This window comes from Heptranchias perlo, chromosome 14, assembly GCF_035084215.1.
Source record: "Heptranchias perlo isolate sHepPer1 chromosome 14, sHepPer1.hap1, whole genome shotgun sequence".
Taxonomy (NCBI): Eukaryota; Metazoa; Chordata; class Chondrichthyes; order Hexanchiformes; family Hexanchidae; genus Heptranchias; species Heptranchias perlo.
Genome location: NC_090338.1, coordinates 5740770 through 5765626, shown reverse-complemented (window position 1 = coordinate 5765626; position 24857 = coordinate 5740770). Strand labels below are relative to the sequence as shown.

General features: G+C 47.2%; 1 protein-coding gene and 1 non-coding gene across 2 annotated transcripts; both read left to right on the top strand.

Moving 5' to 3' along the window:
• The first annotated feature begins 459 nt into the window (after positions 1-459).
• rps14 (ribosomal protein S14) lies at positions 460-15598 on the top strand. Its single transcript, XM_067995981.1, has 5 exons — positions 460-558; positions 3875-4024; positions 7814-7975; positions 13499-13575; positions 15479-15598. Exons 2-5 carry the CDS (start codon positions 3876-3878, stop codon positions 15544-15546), a joined length of 456 nt encoding a protein of 151 aa, XP_067852082.1. The 5' UTR covers positions 460-558; position 3875; the 3' UTR covers positions 15547-15598.
• LOC137332651 (small nucleolar RNA SNORA63) lies at positions 7030-7158 on the top strand. The gene has a single exon (XR_010965706.1). It is a non-coding gene; the product is annotated as a small nucleolar RNA SNORA63 (small nucleolar RNA).
• Positions 15599-24857: the final 9259 nt, after the last annotated feature.

Sequence of the window (24857 nt, the reverse complement as noted above, 5' to 3'; positions counted from 1 at the left end):
TGGGGTTGACAATTGTAAACAATTTTACAACACCAAGTTATAGTCCAGCAATTTTATTTTAAATTCACAAGCTTTCGGAGGCTTCCTCCTTCCTCATTTTCGACATCGTTCACCTGAGGAAGGAGGAAGCCTCCGAAAGCTTGTGAATTTAAAATAAAATTGCTGGACTATAACTTGGTGTTGTAAAATTGTTTACAATAAACAAAAATCATTCGCAGTTTTGAAGTTTGTCGCTGCCGGGAGTTTTGTCCATGAACGGTGTCCGTAGCCGCAGACTGCCCCTCACTGCAGTCGCCATCTTTGTGCGGGGCATTTAAAACCACGGGTTTTTTTTGATTTAAGAAAGAATTTTCTCTCGCCATAAATTTAATTTCATTCCAACGAGTTTTGATCAAATATTTCAGCACATTAAAAACCGCTAAGCGTCCTTAAAAATAAAGAGTTGTGAGAGGAATGTTTTATTTTCCCGTGAGCCCTGGGGTGTGGGGGTGACCTTTGCCCCTCCCCCGCACCCTCTGACCTCCCTTTCTCCTCGCAGCTCTGGTGGAAGAGAGACAGGTAGGGCCGAGCGGCGGCCGCAATCCGGCGCCATCCGCCGCTAAAAACACCCCGGCGGGGCCGATCATCCGCTTCCACCTCACCGGCTAACCGCCGCCTGCCGATATCAGGCGGAATCGGGCGGGCGGACGATGTTTTATTGAAAGGATTAACAATTAAGGAGGAGGAGGAGGGAGAGGAGCGCTAGGCCCCGGGCCGGCGGCGCCGCGTTTCTAACCAGGGCGGTCCGGGGTGGGTGGGTGGGTGGGGGGAGGGAGGGCGATGGGTTTGCGCTGAGAGTGGGGATCGGAGAAGGAGAAAGCGAGAAGGGCCGAATCCCCGGGCTGGCGGAGGGTGAATCCCCGGCCTGGCGGAGGGTGAATCCCCGGCCTGGCGGAGGGTGAATCCCCCGGGCTGTAGCCGGGCCCCGGGGCGGCGTGTGAGAAGGAGAAGGAGGAGGAGGAGGGGGGGGGGAGACGGGCGATTATAAAAGGGGGTAAAACCCCGCGAAATGTTCAAACGGGAGATGGAAATGAGGAAATTCCCGCCTCTCGCCCTCCCTCCGCCGCTATTTTAATGTTTGCGCACAGCAAGATCCCACAATCCGCAGTCTGATGATTGAGCCGATCCTGTGTGTGTGTGTGTGTGTTTTTTAAACTGGTTTTGAGGGATTGGCCCCCAGGACACACCCGGGGAGAATTCCTGGAATCTCACAGCAGAGGAGGAGGCCGTTCGGCCCATCCTGCCCGTGCCTGCAGTTTTTTTCCCCCCTTTCGAAGTATATCTCCAATTTCCCCCCCCCCCCCCCTTTTTGTTTTGAAAGTTGCTCCAATTCCGACCTCCTGCGCATTCCCTGATTCCCATCGCTCCACCGCTGGCGACCGTGTCTTCGGCTCTGGAATTCCCTCCCCAAACCTCTGTAGAACCATAGAAACGATACAGAAGGGGGCCATTCGGCCCGTCGTGTCCGCGCCGGCTCGAAGAACAACCGGGTGCCCATTCTAATCCCACCTTCCAGCACCCGGTCCGTAGCCTTGCAGCCTCTGCCCCTCTCTCTCTCTCCTTTAAACCTACCTCTTTGACCAAGCTTTTGGTCACCTGTGTTAATATCTCCTCATGTGGCTCATTGTCACGTTTTGTCTGATTACACTCCTGTGAAGTGCCTCAGGATGTTTTACGATGTTAATGGAGCAAAATAAATGCAAGTTACTCGTGAATCTGCTTCCACCGCCCTTTCATTGCACCTTGCTGCGTAAAATTTTTTTCTCTCCTCTCCCTTTGGTTCTTTTGCCAATTATCTTGATGTTATTTTTTGAAACAGTGCTGTGGATTTTTACCACCTGTGAGGGCCTTACTCTAACGTCTCATCTGAAAGACGGCACCGATGACAGTACAGCACTGCCTCAGTACTGCACTGGGAGTGTCAGCCTGAGTGATGGGCTCAGATCCCTGGAGTGGGACTTGAACCCACAACTTTCTGGCTCGGGGAGAGTGCTTACCCACTGAGCCACGGCTGTTGGATTTTTTTTCATGAACATTGTACATAAACATGCTGTGAAAGTGCTGCAGTAACCAGGAAAGCAGCAAGAAATGCTGGAAACACTCAGCAGACACTGTCAGTGTCTGAAAGCGAAAGGACAGGTGAGTGTTTTGGGTAGAAACACTTCATTCATTTGACAAAGTCTACGCCTAAAACAATGAAAGGTCATCGACCTGAAACGTGAACTCTGTTTATCTCCGCGGATACTGCCTGACCGGCTGAGTGTTTCCAGCATTTTCTGTTTTTATCCATAACCTGTCTTTACTCATTCTGGTATCCTTGCGTTGCATGTCCAGCATTTTCTGTTCTTATATTACCTGTATTCAGATTTCCTGTATTTGCAGTTTTTTTTAATCTCTACAAAATAAGGGGAGCTGGAAAACAGCCTCTCTTTGTAGGAGATTTAATTATGATCGGAAAGTGAGAGAGACCAAACACAAACTGGTTGTGTACGTCAAGCTGTTTATTTTCTAACTTATTGCTAAATCACAGTGACTCTGTCATTTGCAGGAATCTGAAACATATACAAAGCAGAAAACAGTTTTTTAAAAGAAAAATCAATGTTTTCCGTTAGAATAAAATACCAAGTTTAGTAAATAAATTGGTGAGAACTAAATGTGCAGCAATGTTGTGAGTTTTTAATTTTTATGCACAGATACAGCTGCTGAGTTGTCCCAGATTCCAGTTCATGCTGTGCTCGCAGCACGTAGCTTGTGGGATAATGTGGGTTAGCAGTCTGTACGTGTTCAGATCAGAAAGCTAAAAGTGCAGGTAGTTACATCGTGGCTGCTCGGTGCTGCTGATGTCGTTCCCCCTGCAGAAAGGAACACGTTTCATACTATCCCTGTCAGTCCAGCACCCACGGCTGGCAGGGACGCTTGGTCACGTACAAACCCGCTAATCGTTCTCGTACTTGCTTCACGTTTAATGCGTGAATGGTGAGATGTCCTGCTCTCCCACTGCTGCTCTTTCCCCCCCCACCAGCCAGAAGCTGAGCTGGTGAATCTGGCAGCAGTTGCACGGTTATACTTTCAAATGGAACGGAGGACAGAACGCACGAGTTTACCGTCTTGTGATAATTGTGTTGTAAAAGCATGTCCGAACCCTGGGCAAGGAGGTTTACTTCTCCCCGTCCCAATCAAGCCGTTAGCAGCTAAGTCCTAAAATAAGTATCAGTGTAAATGGTTTAACATTAACTTTTAATGCAGAGGTTGTATATCAGCGTTGAGTCAGAGATTTCCAGCACAGGAGGATGCCGGCTGTCTGAAAGAACGGTCCACTTAATCCCCCGCTCTTTGTCCACACTCGTGTTATCCTTTTCAAATATTTATCCTCATTGAAAACGAAAGACTTGCGTTTATATAGCGCCTTTCACGACCTCAGGACATCCCAAAGTGCTTTACAGCCAATGAAGTAATTTTTGAAGTGTAGTCACTGTTATAATGTAGGAAACGCGGCAGTCAATTTATGCACAGCAGGATCCCACACTGTGATAATGACCAGATCATGTGTTCTTTTAGTGATTCGGCAACCCTGTTTTTTAAAAAAAAAATTCTCTTGATCTCTCCCTTCGTTCTTTTGGTGGTGATTTACGGTTAACGCCCTCTAGTTACCGGCTTACTGGCCAATAGGATTACTTTTTCCCGATACACTCCTATCGAAACCTTTCATGGTTGTGAGCACGTGATGGATTATGAATAACTTAGTTCTGAGAGAAAAGCGGCCGTGGGGTGCAGAGTTTGGAGCTTTCCGTTTCTGTAGCTCGTGCTGCATTGATGTTGTGCTCTCCTCTTTCAGAATGGCTCCTCGTAAGGGTAAAGAAAAGAAGGAGGAGCAGGTGATCAGCTTGGGACCGCAGGTCGCCGAGGGAGAGAACGTTTTCGGAGTTTGCCACATCTTCGCTTCCTTCAACGATACTTTTGTCCACGTAACAGACCTGTCCGGCAAGTGAGTAGGAGTTAAAACAAAAAAATATTTAGCGAGTGTTGTGGAAGAGAGTTAGAAACCGCTGCAAACGCACAAGAGGGTCAGCCAGCGTCTGAGAGGGAACATGTGAGAGGTCTGAGTGTGACCTGCCGCTGGGAATCGGCACTTGCCTTTGATTGCGGTTAATATCCACCATTTGTGGATTGTTTCTTTAATCCTTCCTCGTTCAGTGGGGGCTCGGCTTTGGAATGCTCCACCCTTCCCCACCCCATAGCGTTTGGATTGTTCAAGATCACAGTGCAGGATCAAGCCGTTCGGCCTGACTGTTCTGCTTATCATCCTTCAATGCAAAGATAACCCCAGGCTTCTCGGCGCTACAGTCGTCTTAAACCCCTGTCTCCTCCACCCTCGCCTCCTTCAAGAAGTGCAAGGACCTCATGGACTTCTCTGTGACTGGGACCGTCCGTTCAGCTGCCTCTGTCACTTCCCTCCCTTCCCCTAGCCCACCGAGCCAAACTTCCCCTACGGTTCCCCCCTGCCCTAGCCCCGAAATTGCATCTTTCGCTAGTTTCTTACCTCATACCCTCTTCAAGCTCATCTTGCCAATGAGACCCACATCCTGCCGCCCCGACCCTATTCCCACCCACCTGCCATTCCTGGCCCCAATTTTAGCTGATGTTTTTCACTCTCCTTGGATACTGTCCCTCCTTCAAATCTGCCGTCATCACCCCCTCCTCAAAAATGCCACCCTTGACCTCTCTGTCCTTGCAAACTACCACTCCCTTTCCTCTCGAGTCCTTGAACGTGTCAGCTCCCAAACCCATGCCCATCTTTCTCGCAATATCATGTTTGAATCCCTCCAATCAGGTTTTTGCCCCCGTCACAGTACTGAAATGGCCCTTATCAAAGTCACAAATGACGTCCAATATGACTGACAATGGTAAACTATCCCTCCTCATCCTTCCCGACCTGTCTGCAGCCTTTGACACGGTTGACCACTCCATCCTCCTCCAACGCCTCTCCTCCGTTCTCCAGCTGGGTGGGACTGCGCTCACCTGGTTCCATTCTTATCTATCCAGTCGTAGCCAGAGAATCACCTGCAATGGCTTCCCTTCCCGCTCCCGCACCGTTACCTCTGGATCCCCCACGGATCTGTCCTTGGCCCCCTCCTATTTCTCGTCTACATGCTGCCCCTCAGCGACATCATCCGAAATCACAAAGTCAGATTCCACATGTACGCTGATGACACCCAGCTCTACCTCACCTCCACCTCTCGACCCCTCCACTGTCTCTGATTTGTCACACTGCCTGTCCAACATTCAGTACTGGATGAGCAAAAATTTCCTCCAACTAAATATTGGGAAGACCGAAGCCATTGTCTTTGGTCCCCGCCACAAACTCGGTTCCCTCACCACCGACTCCACCCTCTCCCTGGCCACTGTCTGAGGCTGATCCAGACTGTTTGCAACCTTGCCTTCCTTTTGGACCCTGAGAGGAGCTTCCGACCGCATATCCACTCCATCACCATCTATTTCCACCTTCGTAACATCGCACGTCTCTGCCCCTGCCTCAGCTCATCTGCTGCTGAAACCCTCAACCTTGCCTTTGTTACTTCTAGACTTGACTATTCCAACCCTAATGCTGTCCTGGCCGGCCTCCCATCCTCCACCCTCCATAAACTTGAGCTCTTCCAAAACTCTGCTGCCCATATCCTAACTCGCACTAAGTCCCGTTCACCCATCACCCCTCTGCTCGCTGACCTACATTGGTTACCGGTCCGGGAACGCCTCGATTTAAAAAATTCTCATCCTTGTATTCAAATCCCTCCATGGCCTCTCCCCTTCCTATCTCTGTCACCTCCTCCAGCCCTACAACCCGCTGAGATCTCTGAGCTCCTCCAGTTCTGGCCTCTTGCTCATCCCTGATTTCCATCACTCCACCAGTGGCAGCCGTGCCTTCAGCTGCCGAGGCCCTAAGCTCTGGAATTCACTCCGTAAGCCTCTCTACCTCTCCTTATAAGAAGCTCCTTAAAACCTACCTCCACCTGTCCTGATATCTCCTTATGTGGCTCGGTGTCACATTTTGTTTGATAATGGCTCCTGTGAGGCTTCTTGAGATATTTCACTACGTTACAGGTGCTGTGTAAATGCAAATTGTTATTGCCCCACACGAGCCTCCCTCCACCTTACTTCATCTCACCCTATCAGGATATCCTTCCATTCCTCTCTCCCTCGCCTGCTTATCTAGCTTCCCCTAAAATGCATCGATTATATTTGCCTCAACTACTCCTTGTGTTAGCGAGTTCCACATTCTAACCACTCTGAGTAAAGAAGTTTCTCCTGAATTCCCTATTGGATTTATTAGCGACTATCTTATATTTATGACCTCTAGTTTTGGACTCACCCACAAGTGGAAACATCATCTCTACGTCCACCCTATCAAACCCTTTCATAATCTTAAAGACCTCTAATAGGTCACCTGTCAGTCTTCTCTTTAGAGAAGAGAGTCTCAGCCTGTTCATTGTTCCCTGACAGTTATCTTTCCTGTATGTGGGCCATGTACACAAACTGAAGGGATGGAAAGCCCCCTTCCCCGGTTGGGTTAGTGGGTAAGGGCATTGCCCAGTGCAACGCTGAACCGTATATGCCAGGTTTGATCCTTGGTCTGTGCAGGGTTTAGTAGGCCTCGGCACCACTGGGCTAAAGAGAAGGGAAAATTGGCCAGGATCGGCTCCTGATCTCTGGTCAGCGACGAGAGAGAGCGAGAGAGAGCTGTGATAGCCTCTGCATTTGAATAGCCTGCTGCTACTCCCCGACTAGCCTGTTACACAGACTGAGTACTTGGGCGAGGCACTGAGGGGTGGTCGGTGTATATGAAATATGCCCGTTACGTCAGTGTTACATATAGAATATTAATTATTTGCAGCTTTTTACAGCAGTTGTGCAGGGTATTAATGTAAATATTTACCAGAGTAACACTGCTCCTGTGATCAGTAGCCCTAAGATGACGCTAGGCAGTGCCCTCGAGTGCAGGATTTGTTACATCGTGGCTGCTCAGTGCTGTTGATGTCGTTCCCCCTGCAAAAAGGAACACGTTTCATACTATCCTTGTCAGTCTAGCACTTACGGCTGGCAGGGACGCTTGGTCACGTACAAACCTATAAACCGTTCCTGTACGTGACGTTTGGGATTTGAGGCTGCAGTATCCTAATGGCCTAGTGTAAAGTTACTGCCCGTACAGTACTGAAGCCAATCTGCACTGATCTCAGCTTGGGCACCACATTCGGCCTTTTCCGCCCCGAGGCAGTGAGATTGTAATGGGCCATGGGTTGCTGCTGTGACTTTTGGCGGAAAGTGTCTGTGTTCGGATGTTGGGTGAGGGTGGGGTCAGACTGAAGGGCTCTGAAGTTGAATAGCTTGCTGACGCTTGCTGAGGTCATACGTGAAGAATGGTTTGATCTCAGCCAGCCTCTGGTCAATCATTGTGTGTCCCCGTGCATGATCACTACCTGGTGACCGGAAGGTGCACGTGTATGGTCACGAGGTGAAGACAGTAGTGCGATTGGCTGTGATATCCCTGCTCACCAGATGTTCACTACGGGTCGGGCGTGAAGAGCGGCCACGGAACGAGCTAACCTGTCCCGATTTCCCTCGTCAGGTGGGTTTAACTCTGGTAACGGAGCAGGATTCTTGCCACAGGCCGGCGGGATGGCCCAGCGGAAGGACCCCTGTTGAAGCGGGTTGCGCTTTTTGTCGCGTTTGAACTCTTTGAACCTTCCTTCTGATTGTGACCTGGCTGCATTTGTCGCAGGGAGACCATCTGCCGCGTTACCGGCGGCATGAAGGTGAAGGCGGACCGAGACGAGTCCTCCCCGTACGCCGCCATGTTGGCTGCTCAGGACGTGTCGCAGAGATGCAAGGAGCTGGGGATCACGGCCCTACACATCAAACTGCGCGCCACCGGAGGCAACAGGTTAGTGCTCTGTACTGTGCTGGTTTATGACTTTAAAGAAGAGAGGGAGACAGAGAGGGTGGGTAAAGTGATAAAGTTGGAAACATTTCCACAGTGCGAATTTTTAGTAGTCATGAGGACACTGTACAAATCCCCCCTTCTCTTTTTTCCCCCCACCCCCCTTCATGGGGTATATGCAGAGCATCTCACAGCCAGGAAACTTAAAGAAAGAACAAAGCAACTTGGGTTTATATAGCACCTTTCATGATCTCAGGACATCTCAAAGGGCGTTACAGCCAGTGAAGTACTTTTGAAGTATAGTCAATATTATAATGTGGGGAAACACAGCAGCCAATTTGCGCGCAGCAAGCTCCCACAAACAGCAATGAGATAAATGACCAGGTAATCTGTGTCACTCACCTGACGAAGGAGAATGCCTCCGAAAGCTTGTGATTTTCAAATAAAACAGTTGGACTATAACCTGGTGTTGTAAGATTCCTTACATTTAGTGATGTTGGTTGAGGGATACATATTGGCTGAGGTCACGGGTAGAATTCCCCTGCCCTTCTTTGAATAAGGGCGTGAGATCTTTTATGTCTACCTGATGGGGCCTTGGTTTAACATCACATCTGTAAGGTGACCCCTCCGACAGTGCAGCGCTCCCTCAGCACTGGCCCTCCGGGAGTGTCAGCCTGGATTATGGGCTCACAGCTGACACGATAGACCCCTGGGTAACTGCTGGCTCTCTTGAGATGCGCACAGCCTCCAGAATGTGTGTTAGTGGAGTTTCTGGGGGAGGGACTGACCTGAACTTGCTGAAATGTGCATTCAATCTCTAGGCAGTTGTTTAGAAAGCAGCTGTTCTAGTGATTTATTATAACGCTTGATTAAATCTGGATTACAATAAGAGGGTATTTTTGAGGGAGCGGGAGGTTGATAGTGCGTACACTTTGCTTTGGAATCGAAACAGAGGGTCAAAAATGGTGTGCTGTATCCAAACCTGCAATTTTACAGTTAGAATTTTGCAAATCTTTAATTTTCTATGATGTGGTGTCAGCAAATGCAACCTTAATAGCTTTTCCAAACATTGTAGTAACATATAACGAATGGATTTAACATTGACCTTGTACACGCTCAGTACCCCATAGATGACCGGAAGCACCCCAGAGTGCAGGATTTGTTACATCGTGGCTGCTCGGTGCTGTTGATGTCGTTCCCCCTGCAGAAAGGAACACGTTTCATACTATCCTTGTCTGTTTAGCACATACGGCTGACAGGGACGCTTGGTCACGTACAAAGTGTTTGGAATGGAGCTGTGCATGTGCGTGCGCACTTACCTGCACTGCACTTAGTTCCCAGTATGTTGAGTGGGGAGGGTCTCCCTGCTGTTGGAAGGGGATTGGTAGGGGGAGGGCTGCACCTGATGGCCTCATGCCTCCTGGTTAGCACCTAGTCTCTGCAGTAGAGAAGTGTAAGCCAGGCATTCCAAAAGTGGTAAGAAAGACTGACTTGCATTTCTATAGTGCCTTTCACAACCTCAGGACATCCCAAAGCGCTTTGAAGTGTAGTCACTATTGTAATGTAGAAACGTGGCAGCTAATTCACCCACATCCAGGTCCTGCAAACAGCAGTGTGATAATGACACATTTAGGAAGCACTTACACAGAGAAATGAAATCAGCTTCTGAGTGTTCTGACTCCACCGGCACTGCTGTCAGCTGCATACAGATGGCACCATCACCAAGTCCTGGAAACACAAACCCCCAAACAGGAAACCCTGGTTGGCTGTTGTGTGAATCACCAGTTGCCGGGAAAGGTCTCTGGTTGAGATTGTGTTTTTGCAGAATTGGAAACAGCAATGAGATAATGTCCAGATTATCTGTCGTTTTTTTCAGTGATGTTGATTGAAGGATAAATATCGGCCCCAGGACACCAGGGGAGAACTCCCCTGCTCTTCTTCGAAATAGTGCCCTGGGATCTTACACGTCCACCTGAGAGGGCAGGCATCCATTTTACCATCTCATCCAGGATATTTAGAAAATATTAATGTGATTAGACAAAGTCAACATGGATTTATGAAAGGGAAATCGTGTTTGACAAACCTACTGGAGTTTTTTGAGGATGTAACTGGTAGAATAGATAGGGGCGAACCAGTGGATGTGGTGTATTTGGATTTTCAGAAGGCCTTTGATAAAGTCCCACACAAGAGGTTAGTGTGCAAAATTAAAGCACATGAGATTGGTGGTAACACACTGGCATGGATTGAACATTGGTTGACAGACAGGAAACAGAGAGTAGGAATAAATGGGTCTTTTTCGGGGTGGCAGGCGGTGACTAGTGGGGTACCGCAGGGATCAGTGCTTGGGCCCCAGCTATTCACAATATATATCAATGATTTGGATGAGGGAACCAAATGTAATATTTCCAAGTTTGCTGACGACACAAAACGAGGTGGGATCGTGAGTTGAGGAGGATGCAAAGAGGCTTCAAGGTGATTTAGACAAGTTGCAGATGCAGTATAATGTGGATAAATGTGAAGTTATCGGAAGGAAAAACAGAAAGGCAGAGTATTATTTAAATGATGATAGATTGGGAAATGTTATTTGTACAAAAGGACCTGGGTGTCCTTGTACACCAGTCACTGAAAGCAAACATGCAGGTGCAGCAAGCATTTAGGAAGGCAAATGGTATGTTGGCCTTGATTGCAAGAGGATTTGAGTTCAGGAGCAAGGATGTCTTACTGCAGTTATACAGGGCCTTGTTGAGACCACACTTGGAGTATTGTGTGCAGTTTTGGTCTCCTTACCTAAGAAAGGATATACTTGCCCTAAAGGTTCACCAGACTGATTCCTGGGATGGCAGGACTGTCATATGAGGAGCGATTGGGTCAACTCTGCCTGTATTCACTCGAGTTTAGAAGAATATAGGAACATAGGAAACAGGAGTAGGCCATTCAGCCCCTCGTGCCTGCTTCGCCATTTGACAAGATTGTGGCTGATCTGTGATCTAACTCCATATACCTGCCTTTGGCCCATATCCCTTAATACCTTTGGTTGCCAAAAAGCTATCAATTTCAGATTTAAATTTAGCAATTGAGCTAGTATCAATTGCTGTTTGCGGAAGAGAGTTCCAAACTTCTACCACCCTTTGTGTGTAGAAATGTTTTCTAATCTCGCTCCTGAAAGGTCTGGCTCTAATTTTTAGACTGTGCCCCCTGCTCCTAGAATCCCCAACCAGCGGAAATAGTTTCTCTCTATCCACCCTATCTGTTCCCCTTAATATCTTGTAAACTTCGATCAGATCACCCCTTAACCGTCGAAACTCCAGAGAATACAACCCCAATTTGTGTAATCTCTCCTCGTAACTTAACCCTTGAAGTCCGGGTATCATTCTAGTAAACCTACGCTGCACTCCCTCCAAGGCCAATATGTCCTTCCGAAGGTGCGGTGCCCAGAACTGCGCTCAGTACTCCAGGTGCGGTCTAACCAGGCTTTTGTACTCTCATCCTCTAGATATAAAGGCCAGCATTCCATTAACTGCCTTGATTATTTTCTGCACCTGTTCATGACACTTCAATGATCGATGTACCTGAACCCCTAAGTCCCTTTGGACATCCACTGTTTTTAACTTTTTACTATTTGGAAAGTACCTTGTTCTATCCTTTTTGATCCAAAGTGGATGACCTCACGTTTGTCTGTGTTGAATTCCATTTGCCACAGTTTTGCCCATTCAACTAATCTATCAATATCGCTTTGTAATTTTATGTTTTCATCTTACAATGCCACCAATCTTTGTCATCGGCAAACTTCAATATGAGACTTTCTATGCCTTCATCTAAGTCGTTAATAAATATTGTGAATAATTGAGGCCCCAAGACAGATCCCTGCGGGACTCCACTAGTCACATCCTGCCAATGTGAGTACCTTCCCATTATCCCTACTCTCTGTCGCCTTTCGCTCAGCCAACTTCCTAACCAAATCTGTATTTTTCCCTCTATTCCATAGGCCTCTATCTTAGCTAACAGTCTCTTATGTGGGACTTTATCAAATGACTTCTGGAAGTCCATATAAATAACATCCATTGACATTCCCCTGTCCACTACTTTAGTTACTTCTTCAAAAAATTCAGTCAGGTTTGTCAGGTATGACCTACCTTTCACAAATCCATGCTGGCTCTCCCTGATTAACTGAAAATTCTCGATGTTCAGTCACCCTATCCTTAATTATAGACTCCAGCATTTTCCCCACAACAGATGTTAGGCTAACTGGTCTATAATTCCCTGGTTTCCCTCTCTCTCCTTTCTTTAAAAAGCAGAGTGACATGTGCAATTTTCCAATCTGGAGGGACAGTTCCTGAATCTAGAGAACTTTGAAAGATTATAGTTAGGGCATCCGTGATGTGCTCACCTACTTCCTTTAAAACCCTGGGATGGAAACCATCTAGTTTGAGAGGGGATCTCATTCAGACTGGATGCAGGGAGGATGTTTCCCCTGGCTGGGGGGGGTCTGGAATGAGGGTCACGGTCTCAGGATACAGGGTAGGACATTTAGGAAGGCATCAAGGGGTATGGGGAGAGCATGGGCATATGGTATTGAGATAGAGGATCAGCCATGATCATATTGAATGGCAGAGCAGGCTCGAAGGGCTGAATGGCCTACTCCTGCTCCTATTTTCCACGTTTCTATCTGAAAGACAGCACCTCTGATAGTGCAGCACCCTCTCAGTACTGGACTGGGAACTGTCAGCCTCGGCTTTGTGCTCAAGTCTCTGGGGTGGGACTTGAACCCACATCCTTCTGACTCCGAGGTGAGAGAGTGCTACCCATTGGGCCATGGCTATGGTAGATGATCAGACAAGGGGTTTGCCGCCAGAGCTTTGAGATGGACTTACCGGGAATACAATTTACTGGTGTAATACCTTGCGCGTTAATTGTCCATGAAGCTATTGCATTACGCGATCAAACCTCCAGGAATACGTGCAACTCCTGGCTTCTCATTAGCACTACTGTGGGTCCCAGATAGTTTGTAGAGTGTCACTGATTTCAGAAGTGGAGTGGTGCGGAGCTTTCCTCAGTTCCATTTTCTCCAGTAGAAATGGAAGTGGACAGAAAAAAATTTGCAGTAACTTTGTGTGTGAGATTCTCAAGTCCCTCTCCATAGCACAAAATCTAAGCTGACACTCCTGGTGCAGTTACTGAGGGAGTGAGTAACTACACTTTGAAAGTACTTCATTGCTGTAAAGCTCTTCGAGATGTCGTGAAGGGCACTGTATAAATCATAAACACCTTCAAAAAGGAGATGCAGGATTTGGATCGGAGTTACAGCCCAGGGGAGTTCTGATTTAGGATTCCCCTAAATGAGGTGACAGTGCCAAAGACAGCCATTTTCAAACACAGCAAACCTGGCAGTGAGAAATGCAAGCATGTGTAGGACTGAGTTCCCCTGCGGGGCTGCCATTTGGACATTCCCGCTCTTGTGTAAGCCATCAGATGGTGAATCGTTTTGCCATGTGAATAACTGGAGCATTGTTAAATTTTTCTTTCCAGGACCAAAACCCCCGGGCCCGGAGCACAGTCGGCACTGAGGGCCCTGGCTCGATCTGGGATGAAAATCGGCCGGATCGGTGAGACTTTTTCCTTTTGTCGTTGAATGTTTTACTGGTAGAACGTAAAGCCTATGGTGCACTGGTGTGCTTCTAAAGCACTCCAGAGAGTGCAGGTAGTTACATCGCGGCCGCTCGGTGCTGCTGATGTCGTTCCCCCTGCAGAAAGGAACACGTTTCATACTATCCCTGTCAGTCTAGCACCCACGGCTGACAGGGACGCTTGGTCACGTACAAACCTGTTAAAATGTTCACGTACAAACTGTTTAGAATGATTCTGTGGAATGGGGCTGTATGCGTCGAGTCCAGGAGTGGGGATGGCCTGTGTGTGATTTTTTTTTAACGTGGTGAGTTGTGATCTGGAATGCGCTGCCTGAAAGGTCGGTGGAAGCAGATTTAATAATAACTTTCAAAATGGAATTGGATAAATACTTAAAAGGGAAAAACATTTGCAGGGCTATAGGGAAAGGGACTAATTGGATAGTTCTCACAGGCACGATGGGCCAAATGGCTGCCTCCTGTGCTGTACCTATTATGATTACCTGCCCTGCACTTGGTTCCCAGTATGCTGAGTTAGGAGGTTCTCCTTGCCTGGGGTGGGGGGATTGTACCTGAGGACTTTCGTGCCTCTGTTTGGCACTTACTCAGCGACTCGCCGAGATTGCTCCAACAGTACACCGTCCTCCTCGACCAGAGAGAGGGACGAGAGTGGCAATGTTATGGGAACATCATCACCTCGCAAGTCACAGACCATCGTAACCAGGACGTATATAGTCACTCCTTCCTATCACTGGGTCAGTATCCTGGAATTCCCTCCCTAACAGATTGTGGGGGTACGATCGCCACAAGGACCACAGCGGTTCGAGAAGGCGGCCCATCACCACCACCTCAGTGCAACTAGGGATGGGCAATAAATGCCGGCCTGGCCAACAACACCAGAAATACTTTTTTTTCCCCAGTCACTCGAGGGATGAAAAGCTGGCGTTTATTGCCCATCCCTAGTTGCCCTGAGATGGGCTGCTGCCTTCTGTTTCGTGTGGCTGAGTGTCTTGCTAGGCCACTTCAGAAGGCAGTTAAGATTCAGATCACGTTGGTGTGGAACTGGAGTCACATCTGGGCTCAGACCCAGTAAAGAGGGCAGTAGTCATTCAGCAGTGTTTCACTCTGGAGGTGGGAGCACTGTCTACGTGGGGAAACACCAGCAGGTGCAGATGGGGCTCGGGGTTCAGTAACTTACAGGCTTGAAAAGGGCTGTTGGAATCTGGCTCCATCCCAAGCTACAGGATTTAAAAGCAAGAAAGTATTACTGCAATTATACAGAGCATTAATCGGGCCTCATATGGAATATTGTGTTTAATTTAGAGTCCCCTGCCGTAGGAAGGATTTACCGACCTTGGAGAAAGTCAGGGTGATAATTGGGATGAAGGAAACTGAGCTTTGAGAGACTAAATAAACCCGTATTGATTTCAGAAGAAGGGGTGATCTGATGGAGTTGTTTAAAATAATAAAGGGGATCGACAGGAGTTGGGAGGGATCAACTCTTCCCTCTGGTGGGGGGAAATCCAGTGCGAGGAGACGTAATCTTAGAATTCAAGCTGAACCGTTTCAAAGCAAATCCAGACAAAAACCTCTTCACACACGGGGTTGTAAACTCTACTCCAGGAGGAAGAAAATTGAGGTGTTTAAAATGGACGAGAATACTTGGAGAAAGAAGAGGATTAAGGGGTATGGAAATAGAACAGGGTATTGTGGGGGGGGGGGGGTAACAAAAGGGTGGGAAGGAATAGATGGGTTGAACGGCCTATCTGTGTTGGTGTTCCCGGGTACTTGTGCGTCACTGGTACTCGCTGTGCTCTTTTTGCCCTGCGCGGTGCCGGGTTTCCTGCTGTTTCGTTGATTATCTCTTTTTTTGTATCCCTGACAGAGGACGTCACTCCCATTCCGTCGGACAGCACTCGCAGAAAGGGAGGTCGCAGAGGTCGCCGTTTGTAAACGTTTTCTGTACATATCAGTGTAACTAATAAAAGAGTTCTACTGATCAGCAGATTGTGTTTATTTTCATTTCCCTCATTGTGAAGAGCTATCCATTAGTGTATCCTGTTTGGCACCTGGAAATCCAAATAGCCTAGGATTTGGGGTTGATCTGACCCTGCTTAGAACATGGAGGGAGTGCTGCACCGTCGGAGCTGCTTCCTTTCAGATGAGACATTAAACCGAGGCCCTGTCAGGTGGATGTAAAAGGTCCCACGGCCACTATTCGAAGAGGAGCAGGGGAGCTCACCCCATTGTCCTGGGCCAATATTTTTCCCTCAACCAACATCACTAAAACAGATTATCTGGTCATTATCTCACTGCTGTTTGCGAATTGGTGTTTCGCCAAATTACAACAGTGAGCACACTTCCAAAGCACTTTGTTGGCTGTAAAGCACTTTGGGACATCCTGAGGTCGTAAAAGGTGCTATAGAAATGCAAGTTTATTACTGTATAGTCATTGACCAAGTCCCAAATATACATGTTTTTCATCTTCACTTTGAAATCCAGACTCATCCTGCCATCTACTCTTAACAAATTTATTCCCGGGGACTTCAAAGCTATGGGATTCCACCTCCCTCAATCTTCCCTTCCACTTACCATCTGCAAGCTGCAGAAACTTAGTTTAGTGTCAGCTAAGCATTACTTGATTTACTTAATCATTCCTCTTTGTATTGTCCTCCACTGTGAGCCTTGTCTCGTTGTCTGGCTCTTTCAGTTGGTTGAGGGGTGATGTAATCGAGATATTAAAAATGATAAAGGGATTTGATGGAAAAATGCAAAACAAGCTCTTAAAATTAGAGCCAGGCCGTTCAGGAGCAAAATCAGGAACCATTTTATCTCACAATCTGCAACTCTTCTCCCCCACCCCAAAAGGTTGGGGGTTCAATTAGAGTTTTCAAGGCAGATGGATTTTTGTTGGGTAAGGATGTTGAGGGATATGGAGCAAAGGTGAATAAATGTGGTACAGATCAGCTGTGATCTAATTGAATGTCAGAAGGGGCTGAATGGTCTCGTCTTATTTATCACGTTAGAATAATTGGTAATAGTGACACTGAAGACATGAGTTTCTTGGGGCAAAGTCTTAGTAACCCTACTGATGGTTTACATTCCGTTTTGCGGTGTGTTTTATGTATTAATCCTGGGTGATTAGATTCTGTGTAATTCAATTTGATCGAAGTAAATGTGTTAGCTTGTCTCAGCATTCTCATCTGATTCAAAAGGTTCAGGCTCTTAAACAGAACTGACAGCAGGTGCTGCATTGATGGAGGTGGTCAAACTGAGAGGCCTCATGAGTGGCTGAGGTCGATGTTACGATGCCATGGCACTATTTAAAGACCAGAGTTCTGCGTCCTGGCCACCATTCCTCCCTCGACCAACTACCAAAAACTGCTTAACTGGTCTTTTGTGGATAGCTCTTTCAAAGAGCTGGCACAGGCATGATGGGCTGAATGGCCTACCCTTCTATGCTCTATGGTTCTATAGTGATAATTTTAAATTGATAACCTCGTCACTGATGAGGAAATAGTCTTTCACAGTTCATGCTATCAAACCTTTTATCATTTTTAAAAAAAACTTTTAAATATCTGCTCTAGTGGAAATAGTCACAGTATCTCAAATCTCACCATCTAACAATGGTTTCCTCTAAAGTTAGATTGCAACTGAAGACCCACGCTTGTGGAAATAATGCCCAGTCACTTCACACCGTTTCACTTTAAATTGCATTTGCCACTTTCGATGAATCTGCCGACGTTCTCCTCAGTCCATCACAGTCCTCTTTATTAGTTAAAACTGCTTTTGTGTCAATGGCAGATTTCAAAATCCTATACTCGTACACTTAGAACAAGAACAAAAGCACTGACCCCAGGCCAAAGCACTTCCAATCCGAGCAGCACCCATTTATCCTAACTCTTGGTCATGAACCAACTCTCTACCCATGCTGCTATATTTCCTCGTATGCTGTCCCCATCACTTACACCGTCATGGACACCCGCCTAGATCGGGCAAATGGCGCTAAACCATTTGTTATCACCATAAGACGTCAATTACGAAGGCACAACTTACACTGTAAGCAGCAAGCTGGCTATTTCACACAGCTCAGTACTTACTAACTTTTTAAAACAATTTTTTCTTATGGCATCCAGTCAACTTTGAGACACAAATAGAACCAAGACATTGTAATAGAGGTTAAACTGATCTTGCATTAAACGTATCAGCAGGTTGAAGCTGCCTGAAGTCTCTACTACCTGTTGTAGTTAATGGAAAGAACTTGCTTTTATATAGCGCCTTTCACAGCTGCAGGAAGTCCCAAAGTGCTTTACAGCCAATGAAATACTTTTGAAGTGTAGTCACTGTTGTAATGTAGGAAAAGTGATAGCCAATTTGTGCACAGCAAGGTCCCACAAACTAACGTGATAATGACCAGATCATTTGTTTTAGTGATGTCGGTTGAGGGATAAATATTAGCCCAGGACACCAGGGAGAACTCTTCGAAATACTAGTCACGGGATCTTTTACGTCCACCTGAGAGGGCAGAGGGGGCCTCGATTTAACGTCTCATCCGAAAGACAGCACCTCTGACAGTGTCGCACTCCCTCAGTTCTGGAACTGGGAGTGTCAGCCTGGATTATGGGCTCAAGTCTCTGGAGTGGGGCTCGAACCCATGACCTTCTGACTCTGTTAACGGTGCAAACAGCTGATTGAAGCTTCCCGAATTCACTGTCAGCTGTTGGGCCTGTTAACAACTACAAGATTGGAAAGTGCAGCCTTCAGTCACCCCCTCCCCTGAACACCTGCGATTACTGCGAGTCCTTCTTGCCGGTTTATTGAGCCCCAAATCTGTAAAATGTTTTAGTTATACCGCATATAGCGGGCAAAACGCGTTGACACCAACATGCCCTCAATAAGCGGTGGGGACTGTACCGTATGCCTGGATTTTTGTATCAAGACTCTTGGAGAAGGCACTTTATCAAATGTCCTCTGCAAATCCATCGGCTCGAAATCTACCACATTCCTTTCATCCAACCAGTCACTTCCAAAATAAACCCGCCAAAATTTGCCAACTTGTTTTTAACAGCCCATGTTGCCTGCCCTTGATTAACCCGTGCTTTTCTAATTTTATCTCAAATTATGGATTCTAAGGGGGTAACTTTACCCTAACCCACCCGGCAGGAAACTGATGAGATGGAGTCGGCTGACGGTTTTATGCCCCCGATTTTACTCTCCATTGACTGGCAGTGGCCCGATAAGCCAAGTCTTCTGACTCATCGCCTACAACCCCCTCCCCGAACTCTCTTACACCTCCGACTCTGACCTCTTGCACACCCCCTCTCTTTCTTCCTCCTACCATTGGCGGCCGTGCCTTCAAGTGTCTCGGCCCTAAGCTCTGGAATTCCCTCCCTAAACCCCTCCAACTCTCTCCTCCTGAAAATCCATCTCTTTGACCCAGCTTTTGGACACCCTTCCTAATATCTCCTCCTTTGGCTTGGCGTCAGTTTTTGTCTTGATTACGCTTCTGTGAAGCACCTTGGGATGTTATTCAAGATTAAAGACGCTATATAAATCCAAATTATTCTGTGCAATAAATTCGATGATTCCGTGACTGAATTAAGATAATTCAGCACAGATTATACCTGGATCCATACTTGAAAAGGAGAAATGAGCAGGGCTTTGGAGAAAGAGTGGGGGTGGGGGAGGACGGTGGGACTAATTGGATTGAGCACAGGCACGATGGGCCAAATGGCCTCCTTCTGTGCTGTAAGATTCTATAATTAAGGATTAACCCTATAACCCACTGGCTCAGTACCATATCCTACGGTGTATTTGCCCTTGGAGTCATGCAACACCACTATGAGAGTGAGTGGCTGCTTTATATATGAATGTGCGTGCCATGGTCTAGATTTTACGGTAATTGTGCACTGCAATTAGTGACAGTGATCAGTAGAGGACGCTGGTGCACTTTATATACACATGATGTGGAGATGGACTGGGGTTGACAATTGTAAACAATTTTACAACACCAAGTTATAGTCCAACAAATTTATTTTAAATTCCACAAGCTTTCAGAGGCTTCCTCCTTCGTCAGGTGAACGGTGTGGAAGGAGGAAGCCTCCGAAAGCTTGTGGAATTTAAAATAAATTTGTTGGACTATAACTTGGTGTTGTAAAATTGTTTACAATTTATATACACACGCAGTGCTGGAATATAGATGAGGCAGATGATGTGACAGAAACTGCAGTTACAGCTGATTGGAAAAGTGCCCTATTTTACACACACACACATATAAAACATTTGCAGATGCCCACATTCAGGAAACATTTACACTTTGAAAAGAAATCAGCTTCTGTGTGTTCTGACTCCACCGGCAGTGCTGCCGGCTGCGGCCAGATGGCACCATCACCAAATCCTGGACACACGAACCCCGAACGGGAAACCCTGGTTGGCTGTTGTGCAAATCATCAGTTGCCGGGGAAAGGTCTCTGGATGAGATTGTGTTTTTTGTAGAATCAGGTGACGGAGAGTGATCGAACACATTCTGCAGCTTGTTTACTCATGTATCATCACTCTGAAAAAGTAGTTGAAGTGTAAAGTGCTCTGAAATATCTTGATACAGTAAGGTAGCATATAAATATTGTGAAGATCAAAGCCATTGTCTTCGGTCCTCGCCATGAACTCTGTTCCCCGGCCACCGACTCTATCCCCCTCCCTGGCCACTGTCTCAGGCTGATCCAGACTGTTTGCAACCTCGGCGTCTATTTGAAGCTGAGCTGAGTTTCCGACCCCATATCCTCTTCATCACCAAGACCACCTACTTCCACCTCTGTAACATCGTCCGTCCCCGCCCCCTGCCTCAGCTCGTCTGCTGCTGAAACCCTCATCCATGCCTTTGTTACCTCCAGACTCGACTATTCCAATGCTCACCTGGCCGGCCTCCCATCTTCCACCCTCCGAAAACTTGAGCTCGTCCAAAACTCTGCCGCCTCGTATCCTAACTCGCACTAAGTCCCGTTCCCTGTGCTCGCTGACCTACATTGGCACCCGGTCCGGGAACGCCTCGATTTTAAAATTCTCATCCTCGTGTTCAAATCCCTCCATGGCCCTCGCCCCGCTCCCTATCTCTGTAACCTCCTCCAGCCCCGCAACCCTCCGAGATCTCTGCGCTCCTCCGATTCTGGCCTCTTGCGCATCCCCAATTTTCATCGCTCCACCATTGGCGGCCGTGCCTTCAGCTGCCTGGGCCCTAAGCTCTGGAATTCCCTCCCTAAACCTCTCCGCCTCTCTCTCCTCCTTTAAGATGCTCCTTAAAACCTACCTCTTTGACCAAGCTTTTGGTCACCTGTCCTAATGTGGCTTGGTGTCAAATTATGACTGAAAATCACTCATGTGAAGCACTTGGGGATATTTTACTATGTTAAAGGCGCTATATAAATGCAGGTTGTTGTTGCTGTTGTTGTTGTTGTGGCGGTCACCTTTTCTTGTAAAACAGCAGTGACTGCAGTTCATACAAAGTAAACTATTCGCTGCAAACCACTTTGTGACGTACTGAGGATGTGAAACTTGGATATAAACGCAAGTTCTTCTTTCGATGTCTGTGGACGTAGACTCCATGTTGGGGGGGGGCGATTCCGCGGATATCGACCGCCTCCCACCTCGGATCGAGTGGCCGTTTTGCACGCGTGACCCTTGGCGGTGAGTTCTGATGAGCTATTTGCCCTCGAGCCCAACTCCACTCCGGCAGAAGTCACTCGAGGGCGAAGGGGAACATCCCGGGATCTTGGCTGGTTTTTCTAACCCCCCCCCCCTCCTCCTCCTCCGCGGCCCCGGAGGCCAAATGTGACATTGCGCTGAATGGTGACAGCAAGCTGTTCGACCATGGGGGTTGGTAGCGTAGACAAATGCTGCCCTTTACCACCTGGAAGGGTAGGGTGGAGAAGTAGGAGCCCCGGCTGAATCTTTCTGACCTAAGAGGGCAGAGAGGCCAATAGTAGCACTCAAACTCTGCCCTGGTTCAGATCAGCTAACTCAGCACAGACCAGGAACCGAAAAGAAAGACTTGCATTTCTATAGCACCTGTCACGACCTCAGGACGTCCCAAAGCACCTTACAGCCACTGAAGTACTTTTGTAATGATAGGGAAACGCGGCAGCCAATTTGCGCACAGCAAGATCCCACAAACAGCAGTGTGATAATGACACATTTAAGAAGCATGTAAACAGTACACAGGTAGTAAGAGGAGGGGTGGGGCTGATTAAGGACCAAAAAGGAGATCTGCTCATGGAGACAGAGGGCATGGCCGAGGTACTAAATGAGTACTTTGCATCTGCCTTTACCAAGGATGAAGATGCTGCCAGAGTCTCAGTAAAGGAAGATGTAGTTAAGATACTAGAAGGGCTAAAAATTGATAAAGAGGAGGTACCAGAAAGGCTGGCTGTACTTAAAGTAGATAAGTCACCCGGTCTGGATGGGATGCATCCTAGGTTGCTGAGGGAAGTAAGGGTGGAAATTGTGGAGGTACTGGTCATAATCTTCCAAACATCCGTAGATACGGGGGTGGAGCCAGAGGACTGGAGAATTGTAAATGTTACATCCTTGTTCAAAAAAGGGTGTAAGGATAAACCCAGCAACTACAGGCCAGTCAGTTTAACCTCAGTGGTGGAGAAACTTTTAGAAACGATAATCCGGGACAGAATTAGCAGTCATTTGGACAAGTGTGGATTGATTGGGGAAAGCCAGCAGGGATTTGTTCAAGGCAAATTATGTTTAACTAACCTTGTAGAGTTTTTTGATGAGGTAACAGAGAGGGTAGATGAGGGCAATGTGGTTGATGATGTGTGTATGGACTTTCAAAAGGCGTTTGATAAAGTGCCGCATAATAGGCTTGTCATCAAGATTGAAGGTACTGGGACCACTGCTTTTCTTGATATATATTTATGACTTGGGCTTGGATGTACAGGGCACAATTTCCAAATTTGCAGATGACACAAAACCTGGAAGGGTAGTGAACAGTGAGGAGGATAGTGATCAACTTCAAGAGGATATAGACAGGCTGGTGGAATGGGCGGACATGTAGAAGATGAAATTTAACGCAGAAAAATGTGAGGTGATACATTTTGGTAGGAAGAACGAGGAGAGGCAATTCTAAACTAAAGGGCACAATTCTAAAAGGGGGTACAGGAACAGAGAGATCTGGGGGTATATGTACACTGATCATTGAAGAACATAAGAACATAAGAAATTGGAGCAGGAGTAGGCCAATCGGCCCCTCGAGCCTGCTCCGCCATTCAATAAGATCATGGCTGATCTGATCCCAACCACAAATCTAAAGAACACAAGAAGTCGGAGCAGGACCCGGCCACATAGCCCCTGGGCCCTCTCCGCCACCCACAGGGCATTGACCGATCCGAACTCAGCTTCATGTCCAATTTCCTGCCCGCTCCCCATAACCCCTAATTCCCTTTACTTCTAGGAAACTGTCTATTTCTGTTTTAAATTTATCTAATGATGTAGCTTCCACAGCTTCCTGGGGCAGCAAATTCCACAGACCTACCACCCTCTGAGTGAAGAAGTTTCTCCTCATCTCAGTTTTGAAAGAGCAGCCCCTTATTCTAAGATTATGCCCCCTAGTTCTAGTTTCACCCATCTTTGGGAACATCCTTACTGCATCCACCCGATCAAGACCCTTCACAATCTTATATGTTTCAATAAGATCGCCTCTCATTCTTCTGAACTCCAATGAGTAGAGTCCCAATCTACTCAACCTCTCCTCATATGTCCGCCCCCTCATCCCCGGGATTAACCGAGTGAACCTTCTTTGTACTGCCTCGAGAGCAAGTATGTCTTTTCTTAAGTATGGAGACCAAAACTGTATGCAGTATTCCAGGTGCGGTCTCACCAATACCTTATATAACTGCAGCAATACCTCCTTGTTTTTATATTCTATCCCCTGGTGGCAGGGCAGGTTGAGAAAGCGGTTTAAAAAGCATACGGGATCCTGGGCTTTACAAATAGAGGCATAGAGTACAAAAGTAAGGAAGTCATGATGAACCTTTATAAAACACTGGTTCGGCCACAACTGGAGTATTGTGTCCAGTTCAGGGCACCACACTTTAGGAAAGATGTGAAGGCCTTAGAGAGGGTGCAGAAGAGATTTACTAGAATGATTCCAGGGATGAGGGACTTTAATTACCTGGATAGACTGGAGAAGCTGGGATTGTTCTCCTCGGAACAGAGGCGGTTGCGAGGAGATTTGATAGAGGTGTTCAAAATCATGAAGGTTCTAGACAGAGTAGAGAGAAACTGTTCTCATTGGCGGAAGGGTCAAGAACCAGAGGACATCGATTTAAGGTGCTTGGAAAAAGAACCAAAGGTGACATGAGGAAAAACTTTTTTTTTAAACACAGCGAGTGGTTAGGATCTGGAATGCACTGCCCGAGGGGGTGGTGGAGGCAGATTCAATCATGGTCTTCAAAAGGGAACTGGATAAGTACTTGAAAGGAAAACATTTTCAAAGCTACGGGGACAGGGCGGGGGAGTGGGACTAGCTGGATTGCTCTTGCATAGAGCAGGCACGGACCCGATGGGCCGAACGGCCTCCTTCCGTGCTGTAACCTTTCTATGATTGTATGATTTTCACTTGGAAAATAAATCAGCTTCTGTGTGTTCTGACTCCACCGGCAGTGCTGCCGGCTGCGGCCAGATGGCACCATCACCAAATCCTGGACACACGAACCCCTGGTTGGCTGTTGTGTGAATCATCAGTTGCCGGGGAAAGGTCTCTGGATGAGATTGTGTTTTTTGTAGAATCAGGTGACGGAGGGTGATCGAACACATTCTGCAGCTTGTTTACTCATGTATCATCACTCTGAAAAAGTAGTTGAAGTGTAAAGTGCACCGCACTTGGAAAAAAGTAAACCATTCATTGCAAACCACTCTGGGACATCCTGAGGATGTGAAACTTGGATATAAACACAAGTTATTCTTTCTTTGTCTCCAGGCATTGACTCCGTGTTTGTGGGGCGATTCCACGGATATCGAATACCCACCTCCACCTCGGATCGAGGGGCCATTTTTCATGTGCGACCCGTGACATAAGAACATAAGAAATAGGAGCAGGAGTAGGCCATACGGTCCCTCGAGGCTGCTCCGCCATTCAACAAGATCATGGCTGATCTTGACCCTCAATCCCCATATCCCTTGATTCTGTTAGTATCCAAAATCCAAAAATCTATCGATCTCAGTCTTGAATATACTCAAAGGCTCAGCATCCACAGCCC